The 11770-nt window shown below is 48.0% G+C and overlaps 3 protein-coding genes across 3 annotated transcripts; 2 read left to right on the top strand and 1 right to left on the bottom strand.

Annotated features, from left to right (window-relative positions):
* Positions 1-488: 488 nt before the first annotated feature.
* T069G_09454 (uncharacterized protein) lies at positions 489-2446 on the top strand (the record flags this gene model as incomplete). Its single annotated transcript, XM_056176664.1, has 3 exons — positions 489-597; positions 654-2053; positions 2111-2446. 3 exons carry the CDS (start codon positions 489-491, stop codon positions 2444-2446), a joined length of 1845 nt encoding a protein of 614 aa, XP_056025142.1.
* A 1568-nt stretch (positions 2447-4014) lies between these two features.
* Positions 4015-8916, bottom strand: T069G_09455 (tyrosine phosphatase family domain-containing protein; the record flags this gene model as incomplete). Its single annotated transcript, XM_056176665.1, has 8 exons — positions 4015-4850; positions 4950-5192; positions 5268-5896; positions 5953-6748; positions 6799-7509; positions 7567-7948; positions 8045-8349; positions 8406-8916. 8 exons carry the CDS (start codon positions 8914-8916, stop codon positions 4015-4017), a joined length of 4413 nt encoding a protein of 1470 aa, XP_056025143.1.
* Positions 8917-9790: 874 nt separating this feature from the next.
* Positions 9791-11699, top strand: T069G_09456 (amidohydrolase family domain-containing protein; the record flags this gene model as incomplete). Its single annotated transcript, XM_056176666.1, has 4 exons — positions 9791-10282; positions 10355-10823; positions 10885-10985; positions 11157-11699. The coding sequence occupies 4 exons, from the start codon at positions 9791-9793 to the stop codon at positions 11697-11699; spliced, it is 1605 nt and encodes a 534-aa protein (XP_056025144.1).
* Between the last annotated feature and the right edge of the window lie 71 nt (positions 11700-11770).

The following is an 11770-nucleotide window of genomic DNA, read 5'->3' on the forward strand; positions in this document are numbered from 1 at the left end:
CCTCTCCAAAACATGGGCTCATAAGACTCTGCCCTCTCTCGAGAAGCAACACAACGCCTGTCCTCTGTACTTGCGCTCTTCCTTTCCGACAAGACAAGATTTCGCTTGCGCCTCGCCTCGCCTCGCCTCGCCTCTGGGACATGAAATCTCCCAGCTTCGCCGACCGCCCTGACCATATGTATGATCCTGGTGGCCAACCTTAGGGTTTCCAGAGGTTGCTTCTCCTCCGCAGCGCTGGCTTCATGATCTGCCCTCGACAATCCAAATTTTACCTCACCACTTGGGAGATTTTGGTTGCCCATACCGCCATTCACCGTTATTTTCCCATTCCACTCGTTTGACTGACTGACTCCAATTCACTCGTTTTTCCTTTGTGGTTCCTTTCGTCACTCATTTTTCGTTTGTCTTGTTTTTTAAGCCATTTGGTCTTCTGTTACTGGCTCATTCACTTCATTTTTTGTTCCTCTTCTTGTCCTTACGGCTTTGAAATGGCGCCCCCGCTTCGAACCTATGGGAAGAAGAAAAGTTTGCTTGGTCCCTTGGGCTCCCGACATCGTTCCAAGGCCTCGGCCGATTTCCTTCCAGCAAAGAACCCCGGTAAGCCATTTCTTTTATACAATACTTAATAAGAGGCGAAACTAACTTAGGGACAGATCTTGGTTCACAATCTGTGAACCCCTGCTCCGATATTGCGAAGCGACACTCTCGGACTCAGAGTAATGTCCAACCAAACAGCATTGAGGAAATTGCGAGCGCCTTACTCGATGACAGCAGTTCAGAGCTGCCAGCAGAAGGGGATGCCAAGGGACAGTTAGCAAAGGACGATCCTGACTGTACAACTTCTATTCCTCCAGTTCGCGAAGACTCTACACCAGAGGTTGGAGAACAACCCATCATCTCGCATTCGCCAAAGTCGTTAAAGGAAGGATCGACTAGCAATAGTCGAGCACTCCGGCCGAGTGCTCCGAGAATTCAGAAAATGTCTCCCAACAATAGGTTTGCAAAGTCCTCACGGCCTCGTGGAAGCTCAACTTCATCTCCTAAACGGAAAGACTACAGCTTGATCCGCCCCCTCGCGGACTCTGTGAAAAAGTCGACCCATCGTTCTCCGTACCCTGTTGTGAAAGATGCCGAAGCTGTTTGCCTTCTTCCGCACAACGTCATGGATGGAACTCCAAGAATTCTCTTGCAAAGCGAGTTGGCTGGTCAAGGCCGCGCTGTGGCGACTAGTGCCGATGAGATTCAGGAGAAAGTATGTGCCATGTTGGCGGCAACGGACGCTCTAAAGCCGTCTCCTTCTCAGCCGAGAAAGTCGCCTGTTTCCAAGATGACTCGCATGACTCCATCAAGGGTATTGGCCAAAGTATCCAGTGCATGGGATCGATGGCAGGTTAAATCGTCCAGCGGAGGAACCAAACCTCGTGCGAAGCTCGCGAAACAGCCCGTTCATGAAGACTCCCCTAATGGCCCACTGACTTCCCATCCCGTACTTGTGTCTCCTGCCCTCAAAAGAGCGTCCTTTGTCGACACGATTGAGATCCGTCTAAATGAAGGAGACAATCTCAATAGAAAGAAGGTACAGCAAATGGTGGGTGGTCGTGTAGCTCGCAAACCTGTGGCCAATGACGGAAAGGCCCTCAGGAGCGGCCGATCCATGGACGATGACCCCTTTGCTGAGCCCGCTCTATATCATAGCCCCAGTGCTATTGAAAGACGCCAACATTTGAAGATTATGGTTGGATCCAATACAGCGTCTCTGCTCATCATCGACCCTTTTGAAGCTGAAAAGGGATTCGAGAACAACCTCGAAGATAGGATCTTGAGTTCTTCCCCGGTCTGTGCATCAACGCCTCGGATTCATCTCCATAGGGTTCAAACTCCCACTCTTGAGGATAGTCTCGACGAACAGTGCTCCAAGCTGCCGACTCAGATTAGCCTAGAGAAGGGGACCACTGACTTGACCATATACCAATCTCAAGAAGCCATATCTTTCAAGAAATCCCCGAATCAAAGTGGGCAGATGAAGACGCTGCCAAACACCGATCGCATCACCGTTGGTTTGATACGAGACGGGTCTTCTCTCGATACGTGCAGCGCAAAATGGTCAAAGAAGCACCCATCTCCGAGCAAGAGGGATCTGGAACAGCTTGAGATAGCCTTTCGATGCTATAGCGAGCTCAAAAGACGTGGTATAGGTGAAGAAGCTGATGAACTCGCGGCGCACTATACACCCTCCACTCGGTACTTGTCCCCTCGAGATACGAACAAGATGATGAAGGCTCGTGAAGAAGGTGTCAAATCCATGTCTAGCAGTGAATCCCAGTCTCCCGCCAAATCGCAGATACGACGCCCGACTGATGACCTAAGACGTCATCATCAAATTCGCCTTGCTCCTGTTTACCGACCAACGATTCCGCAATCAGATGAGGTTGACGTATTGCAGTGAATCTCTAGGTTGAAGTCATATCTTTGGTGAAAGGGGAATTGGAATTGCAACTCATTCAAAAAAAAAAAAAAAAATAGAAAATGCTACAAAAAAATGGGATTGGGACGGGAAAGTACACAAGGATTTGCAACAGACTCAGTGAGATGACAGGGCATCCAGAATGGCTTCTACGCATAGGTCCGTCTAGAAATTGTGCATTCAACGGTGCTCGCACAGGAGCCACATCTACAGTTGGCTTTGACAGAGTATAATAGACAGGAGTTACAGGGAAATAATCGGCATGAATTTGATGTTCTCAGAAATATCAAGGTAATTATTCAATAGATATTATTAATTTAAAGAAAAAATGAGTGTGAGGCGTTGCAGCTATCCTCTATATGGGTATCATTCTGTGCCATCATCATTTCGTGAAGTTTAAAGCGCCTTTACAAAAAGCGTCTGCGACGGACGTGCGATCCACGACCATCTGTGCCGCGCATTCTGCGAGTTCCGGCAGCCTAATTTTTTAATCGATGTTAGCCATCAAGTCTTTTCTTCTCCAACTGTCATGCAGTGGTAAGAAGTGTAAGAGATGTCGGTCATACCTTTACACCTGGACGGCGAGTCAAGCTTCCCCTCAATTTGAGGAGAGCGCCGCTGACTTTGTCCTTGAGCGTAGGCTTGCGCTGGTGATGCACGCGAGGAGCCCGAGTGGTTCGAGGAGTTCTGCGGGAAAAGATGCTGCGGCGATAGGGCCGGGCTGTAGTGGTGGTTGTTGTGTGGTGATGGCGACGGTGGGTTGTGAACGGCATGATGGTGGTTTTGTTTGTTTTTTGTATAAGTGATTTGTTTTGTCTTAATATTTGGTTTCTTTTGTGTTTTGTGTGGATAATGTGTTTATGATGGAATAAAACATTGGTATTATGGAGGGAAAGAAGGGGATTTATATATCTGATTTGCAGTCATCTTTTACATGAGGAGATGGGTCGATAACATGATGCAAGTCATTGTGGAGGGTACCCTGCAGGACCAAAATCGACGATCACAACGTAATCGATGCGTTACGTGTAATCGTGCCATATAATTGAAAACAAGGTAATATAGTTTGTATTATGGTTGGGAAGCTACACGATGGCTTAATATGTGCCATGGTCGTGCAGACAATGCCTTGGCGATCTATTAAAAGATGCTTGGAGTCCGTCATTCTACGTCACCTTGTTGGACGACGTTCAATCAGGATGCTGGGATCGTCATTGGACCCTGTGGCTAAGGACGTCATTTGTGGCGCTGGTGGAGGGTGGGTGTGGCTGGTGGTGCGTCACTGAGGGGACCTGGGATCGAGATCAAGCAATTTGAGGACTGGATTCTAGGCTTTTCTGTAATAGGAAATTCGAATGCTTCAAGATTCTAAGCTCTAATTCAGCCGTTTAGGTGGAAATAGAAACTGGATATGCAACAAGAGTTTGAAGTTCTCGATATAGCCATCTTCAACGTTATCAAGCGTCTGTGTGAATCTGGCTTCCTTTATAGAAACAAAGTGTCATGGTTTTCTGACAGCAATTGTCATTAGGTTGTTATACAAATACTTGTTACCGCCAGGTTGCTCCAGACATTTCCCACAGCTCCTCAGCCTTCTTTCGGTAATATCTCCTCTCTTCGCTCTCAACTACAGTCCGCCCCATACGGCGGTCATCAAACTTAAAATTAGCTCCTGCTGCTAACAGCTTTTCAACAATCTCTCGCCTGTTGACTACAGCGGCCATTAAAAGTGCAAATGTTCCTTGAGGAGAATCAGCATTGGCTCCCGCTGCCAACAGCTTCTCAAGAATCTCTTGGTAACCGTCTTGAGCTGCTATCTCAAGTATACTCTGTCCCATAGAGCCAGTAGAAATAGAATTAGCATCAGCTCCTGCTGCCAACAGCTTCTCAACAATCCCTTGATGGCCGTTTCTCACTGCCATCACAAGTGCAGTTTCTTTATCAAGTGTGCTATTAAAAGCGTTAGCATTAGCTCCTGCTGCTAATAGCTTGTCAACAATCTCTTCATGGCCGTTCCTAACTGCTATCACAAGTGCAGTTTCATGGCTATGTGAATCTGTAAAAGCACTAACAAGAGCTCCTGCTGCTAGTAGTTTCGTAACAATCTTTTGATGGCCGTTCTCAACTGCTACCATAAGTGCAGTTTCATCGCGATATAAACCAGTAAAAGCATTAACATCAGCTCCTGCAGCTAATAACTTCTCAACAATCTCTTGATGGCCGTTCTCAACCGCCATCACGAGTGCGGTTTTTCCACCAGTTGAAATAATAATACGAGCATTAACATTAGCTCCTGCGGCTAATAGCTTTTCGACGATCTCTTGATGGCCGATTTCAGCTGCTGCTATGAGTGCACTCCAAGAGCGAGGAAAATTCACATCAGCTCCTGCGGCTAATAGCATCTCGACAGTCTTTTGATGGCCTCCTTTAGCTGCTGCCAAGAGTGGACCCCGTCCTACAGGGCTATTTAAATTAACATCAGCACCTGCTGCTAGTAGCTGCTCAACGACTCCTTGACGGTCGTTTTCGGCTGCTGTAAAGAGCGGACTCTCTCCGTAGCCGTCAATAATATTCGCAATAGCTCCGCGTGCTAACAGTAACTTGGCGAGGACCTCATGTCCGCTGTGGGCCACATACCACAGAGGCTCTCGGTTGCAAGCATCTTGCTCGTTTGGGCTGTATCCAAGTTCAAGGAGTGTATCTGCGGCCTTGTGCAACCCAAAGAACCCTGCCAAATGGAGTCCAGTAATTTTCTTTGGCAGCGATTGACTATAATTATCCGCATTGACTGTCAGCACTTGACTCGATGCCTCAACCTTGGCTGGACTCTTGAGGAACTCGATGACTTCTTGACTCGCTTCATCTTTGGGAGCATGGTGCCCCCAGTTGCGTGCGGCATAACCGTAGAACGGAAACAGTTGTAATCGTTTCCTAAATTCCCGGTTTGTTTCACACCGCCCAGTCTCGAAAGCGCTGAATGAGAGGTAGGTGACGCAAACTGTGGTGATTTCGGTCTGTTTAGTTGGAAACCAACGATTCTGTGTCCGCTCAAAGTATTCCTGAGTTGTATAGTGGACTAGCCGTATGATCTTGCTTTCTTCGTCGATAGTAACCAGCCCGGCACATACCGAGACCATGTCTTCGATCTCGACGAGGTTTTCTTCATCTAATTCGGTCTTGCCTATTTCTACAGCAAGCGCATGCTGTAGCTCCTTTGTAGTAAGTGGGCATTTTGCGCAAGTAATCCATGATAAGACCAGCCATGCTAACTCCTTGGAATCTGAATCGAGATCCTGGATTCTTCGTACAGCCTCTTCGTAAGCAAAATCGTATGCTTTCTGCCCGGTCGGGAAGTTTGCTAGGATATCTTTCAGTTTCTTTAACGTCTTTTTAGTTTTAATAGTTTCGAAATGAAGCTGTGCGAGGAGGAACCTGTGTACATGTTATTTGTTGCCAATTTTTTATGTAAAGGTAAAACAGAAACTTACATTCCCTGAACCACTTTTGTTATATCTGTTACGACTTTTTCGCGATGTGTTTTTAAGAATGCTGAACCAAACTGTATTATCCGGCTCTCTAAATATTTTCGCACGTCTTCATCATGAGCACGGATCTCAACCTCTGTGCTACCCTTGAACTTATCCCTAATATCCGGGATAAACCTCGATGTCACAAGGATATTTGCTCCATTGCTCCTTTGTAGTTTAAACAGTTCCGAGATAAACCTCATCCGGCAGCCACTGGATTCCTCGCATTCATCAAGAGCGTCAACGACGATGAAGATTCTTGAATATAGTAACGTCACAGATTGAAGAACTGTCAAGATTTCATTAATGGAAGGACGTGTTCGAAGGGCTTTATGGCGATCATAAAGATCTTTGACACTCTGAGGTAGACAAAACTGGCCTTCAGCTAACTGCTTTAGCACGCTTGCTAATAAATCGTCAATTGTCTGCTTATCCCGCATTCTGAAGTTGCAGTAGATGTAAGCAATGCCGATTTTCGAGTTGTTATAAAACTGTGAGCAAAGGTAATCGACCACAATTGACGTCAGGATAGTCTTTCCTGCTCCGGGAATGCCTGGACAAAACAACGTTTGCTTGCCCGTAGCAACCCAATTTTGGAACTCTACCGACTCAAGAAACCAAATTCCAGTTTCTGGTTGACGTCGGTTAAAGTAATCGCTTTGCTGCGGACCGTAGTCGGTTCGTGTAAGCCAATCGAGGATTTCAATATCATCCTTTCCATCCAGCTTGGCCTTGATGTGTGAAACGTCATTATGAACTACATTTAATATCAGAGATCCGCCATCCACTTAACTGGGAACAACTTACCCTCTTTAATTATGTCTCTCACTGGTCGCTCTTCGTCAACATCGCGTGGCTGAATATAGTGAAGAAGTTCCTTTGCAAATGCCGCGGCTACTGCCGCAGCATATTCCTGCCAGTCTTTGTTCTTTTGCGAGTCTGCGTAGTCGCAAATGCCCCGAATGATAATACATGGGAAATTATTCATCAATCCTGCGGCCTCCATTTCGACACACAACACATTCCCCTCATAGCGCTGGTCAAGGCGGTCACGAAACTCGGCGTCTTTGACCACTTGGTTACCGGAAGCGATCAAACCATAATGCACGCATGTCTCTCTCGGCTTTCCCTTATCTCCCTCGGCCGCAGGAGTATGCAAAGGATCTTTAAGTGACTCTGACCAAGTATACTTTGACACGAGTCTCGGCCATCTCTGTCTTAGTTCGTCTAGATACTCGGGTATCTTAGACCCGCTCAACTCATTGTCTGTCCTCAGTTTCGTCAAGGCCGTGCGGAGGAGAGCCGGTGGGTTGTTCAGCGATCCGGTCTGCTTAAATTCACCCCCTTTCTCTGCCTTGCCGTAGTCCCATTGAACCACCCCTGGATAACGCCCAGTAGGAGCACTAACAACTACATCGCCAAGTCGAACCTTGGGGGCAATGCCTCCGCCAATACCAACCATTAAGCCAAACTTGATTGATGGAAAAGTGGAGATCATCCATGTCGCAAAAGTCGCTGCTGAACTAGTACCGATTTCACCTTGAGGCAAGCAAGCTATAACAATGTTGTGCTTGCCGATCGATCCCAAGGTATATGTATTTGGGTCATTTGGCGGCTTGAGAAGATCATCATGTCTCTCATCAAGCATAGCCGTAGCCGCGGTCTGCTCTTTAGATAGGGCACAGACCCATCCCACAGTGTAGTCATCATGAGTCCTGCTCTTGGTAACTGTTTGGGCCGCCATGTTAGCCGTTACGGAGTTGAGTAAGGCCCCATCCCGGAGATGGGGTTGCCTAACACTGGCGTACTCGTATGTGATACAGTAGTTGCGGATAAATACTTTTACCGAACTTGAGTGGCCTTTCTGTAACAGGAAATTCGAATGATTCAAGACAGGACTCGGATATTCAACAGAGTCGAAGCTCTCAGTATAGCCATCTTCAACGTCATCAAACGTCTATGGTATCACAAACAACAATGCAAAACAGATTGATAACTGCCACTTCTTCTCTCGTCATCATGGCAAAACTCAAGAACGAATGTTCTTCTTCACAGTAATAAGATCTTCCTCTGACAGCCCCAGAACCTTGGTCACATAGCCGTCCCAGCCACCAAACTGCTCTTCGAGACCCCCGACAAAGGCAGTCCAGTACTGCGGTCGCAGCTCAACGAGGTTGTAGAAGCCTGGTACCTCCATATCGTTGGTGCCAACGCTATCCATGGCGAATCTTAGAAGTTTCTCGCGAGCGACTTCGGTACCGATTCGGGAAAGCATGTAGTCACGAACTGCATCGTCCGTGGCCGTACCGGCGAGGTGGTGAAGAAGGCCGGCGAGAACTCCGGTGCGGTCACGGCCGGCTAGTTTACCGTGTTAATAACGAGGACGCAGCCCGTAGCCAAGAAGAATTGCCTACCTGTGCAGTGAAAGAGAAATGGCTCCGCGGGACTATCTCTGATGTGTTCTAGGACTGCCTTGTATGTCGGCGCATAGGTGAGAGCAACCGCCATGTACTGGTCCTTCCAGGCGGCACTGCCGTCCCCCTTGGCGAAATCCTCCAAGCTCGGCGTCTTGTATTCTTGCGACCCAGGGAACCAGACATTCTCAACTCCCTCAATCTCGGGGTCAGGGCCGTGTTCTCGTTCGAGTGGCTTGCGAAGGTCGTAGATGCGGCGGACGTTGGCCTTGATCCAGGCCACGGTGTCGGGATCATGGCTGGCGTACTCTAGGGTGCCGCAGCGGAAGATGCGCCCAGAGGGAATCTTGCTGCCGGGCACAGCGCCGATATCACGGGCGTTGATGAGCGTCTTGCTGGGAATGAAGGGTGCAGAAGAGAGAATGGGGAAGAGAACATCTGGAGAAATGGGCTTGTCAACACGAGTCCGAACGAGCTCATCGAGCTGGGCTGGTGAAGTCGGTGTAGCCATGGCTGTGACTTTGTTGGGTATCAATTAGGCCTAGAAGCTTTCGACAGGAGTAGCTCGACCGTGTTCTGAGTTCTCTCTTCTTTATTTCCAAAAGAAGTATCTATTCGCGGCAAGAGGACAAGAACAAGGAGAAGTTGTAAGGGTGAGAGAAGGAGAAATACGAAGTAATACGAAGTGATACCTGGGTGGTTTGCTAGTCTAATTGCGATCAATGCGACAAACGGCAAGTCGCTACTCTGTCCTTAAGCTCTTTCCTTTCCTAGATGATGCCATCACCATCGCTTGCACACGTGATTCACCGCCGAATTTCTACTTCACACATCACATTATTCCAATGCAAACAAAACAACAAACAAACAGCCAAATCACTTGACAGACCAGCAAACGAATCATCAACAACCCTCACAAAAAGGCTGTCGCGCAACCCCAAATCCCACTGAGGGGTTCTTCAACAGCCTGCCCCTCCTTTTTTCGGCGCCATTTCACCCCGCCATGCCTCCAACTCAATGCTAGTGTCCGCAAGCCAGTCCCTGATCAGCGGCAAAATAGCCATGGATTCAACAAATCAAAATCGATATCGCAATCCTTTGGCTAGAGATAGGGCGTCGCACTGCAAGGGACCAAAAAATGTCTCGGACTACGGTCGGGAAACCAAAAGAAAAAAAAAAAGGCTTCTCACAAAGGCGCACTATCAACATTTCTAGGACCACTTTTCGTGCCCTTCATGTAAAGCATTAGCACTTTTGGCGTAAGCCATGCAAATATCATGTCAGAGTGATTCCGAAACTATAAGAAAAAAAATTGTATATAAGCACTAACTTGGGGATAATTGCTGTTTCGAGACTTCAGAATCAACGCCAACTCTGAGAAAAAAATGGCTTTATCGCCGCTCCTTCGCTGGGGTTCCATTATCTCAGTTATTGCAGCCGCGGTTTTTGCCTACTCTTTCCAGCAACATCCGTTTCTGTTCACGGGTGTTCACAATGACCCTCTTCCGGTATATTGCTACCAAAGTGTGAGGACTCATGATGCCGCACATCCGTCTGCTGAATGTTTCTCGGTGGAGGGTGGTATGTTTCGCTACGTCTGGACCCAGGATAGCAAAGATTCTCTGCACCAAGTGAAAGGAGCCGACATTACCGTTTCAGACGGCTATGCGATTCCTGGTCTCTGGGATGGCCATGGGCATCTGCTACAGTATGGAGAATTTCTTCACTCGATTGATCTTTTTGGCTCCAAGTCACTCGATGAAGTGAGAGATCGCATCAAGACATACCTTGCCGCAAACCCCGGAGCCGGCACCAAAGGCCAGTGGCTTCGTGGTATTGGATGGGACCAATCTGCCTTTGGGCGTATGCCTACTGCTGTCAGTTGATGACTTCCATAGATACCCTTGAAACCTACTTTGCTAATAATTGATCGTATCATCAACTTTTAGAACGATATCGAGCAAGACGACGAGCTCAGAGGAATTTTCATGATGCTGGACAGAATTGATGTCCACTGCTCATGGGTTTCACAGTCAGTGTTGAATCTCCTCCCGGATGAAATCCCAGACGTTCCCGGGGGTGATATTATTCGTGATCCTGGCCCAGGAGTCTTCTGCGATAATGCCATGGACATGATTATGGCCCTATGGCCGAAGCCCGGAGAAGAGGAGAAAGCTCGAGCCGTCAAGTCAGCTATGAAGGAGTTGAACAAGGTTGGCCTGGTAGGAATGCACGACGCCGGTGTGACGGCAGACAACGCTCGGCTGTATTCTGAACTGGCAACTTCTCCAGATTGGACTGTCCGAGTTTACAGTATGTTGGAGTGTGCGAAGAGAAACACATTTTGCCCCGAAGCCACTTCTCAAATCAGTCTTTCAAACGGCATGTTTGGATTACGCAGCGTCAAACTCTTTGCTGGTAAGTCACTCAACTTTAACATATTTTATTGCAGTGCTGATTTGGTTTTCCCTTGATCAAGATGGAGCTTTGGGAAGCTGGGGAAGCGCCATGCTTGAGCCATATAGTGACCACCCTTGGACTTCCGGATCACTCCTAATCAATGCATCAGCCCTTACAGAGGTGACCAAAGCTTGGGCCAGAGAGGGTTTTCAAGTCAATATTCACGCCATAGGTGACTTGGCCAACCGCAATGCCATTGATGCCTTTGAAGCAGCCTTGAAAGAGCAATGTGAGCGGGAAAATCTTGCTGACTGTCAATCCAATCACCGATTCCGCATCGAACACTCCCAGATCATCCACCCCGATGACCAGAAACGCATGCACGCTCTCGGCATCATCCCTTCCATTCAGCCCACCCACGCCACCTCCGACATGAAGTACGCCGAGGAAAGACTCGGACCAAAGCGAACAAAAGAGGAAGCCTACCGCATGAAGTCTGTACTCGACATCAAACCCATCCTTGGCAGCGACTTCCCCGTCGAGCCACCAAACCCGTTTCAAGGAATTTACGCTGCGATGACGAGGAAGAACCCGCACACTGGATTAGGGCCTGACCCGAAGAACCCCTCGCAAGGATGGCATACGCAAGAGACTCTCAGCTTGGACGAGGCCCTTATGGGCTTTACACAAAATGTTGCGTATGGAGCGTTTGTCGAACAATATGCAGGCGCAATTAGGCGGGGTGCATTTGCGGATTGGGTTGTGCTTGATGAGCCGCTGGAGGACATGGATATCGAGAAGCTTCGCACACTCAAAGTAAGAGAGACTTGGGTGGCGGGAAGAAGAGTATACTCCCGAGACGAGACACGATGGCCCTTGTCAGATTCCAATTAAGAGCAAATTACTAGGTGTGTGCAGTTTATGCACTGTACTTGGATGAAGAACGTAAATTTTATGAAGATATG

Source organism: Trichoderma breve, chromosome 6 (assembly GCF_028502605.1).
Source record: "Trichoderma breve strain T069 chromosome 6, whole genome shotgun sequence".
Classification (NCBI taxonomy): domain Eukaryota; kingdom Fungi; phylum Ascomycota; class Sordariomycetes; order Hypocreales; family Hypocreaceae; genus Trichoderma; species Trichoderma breve.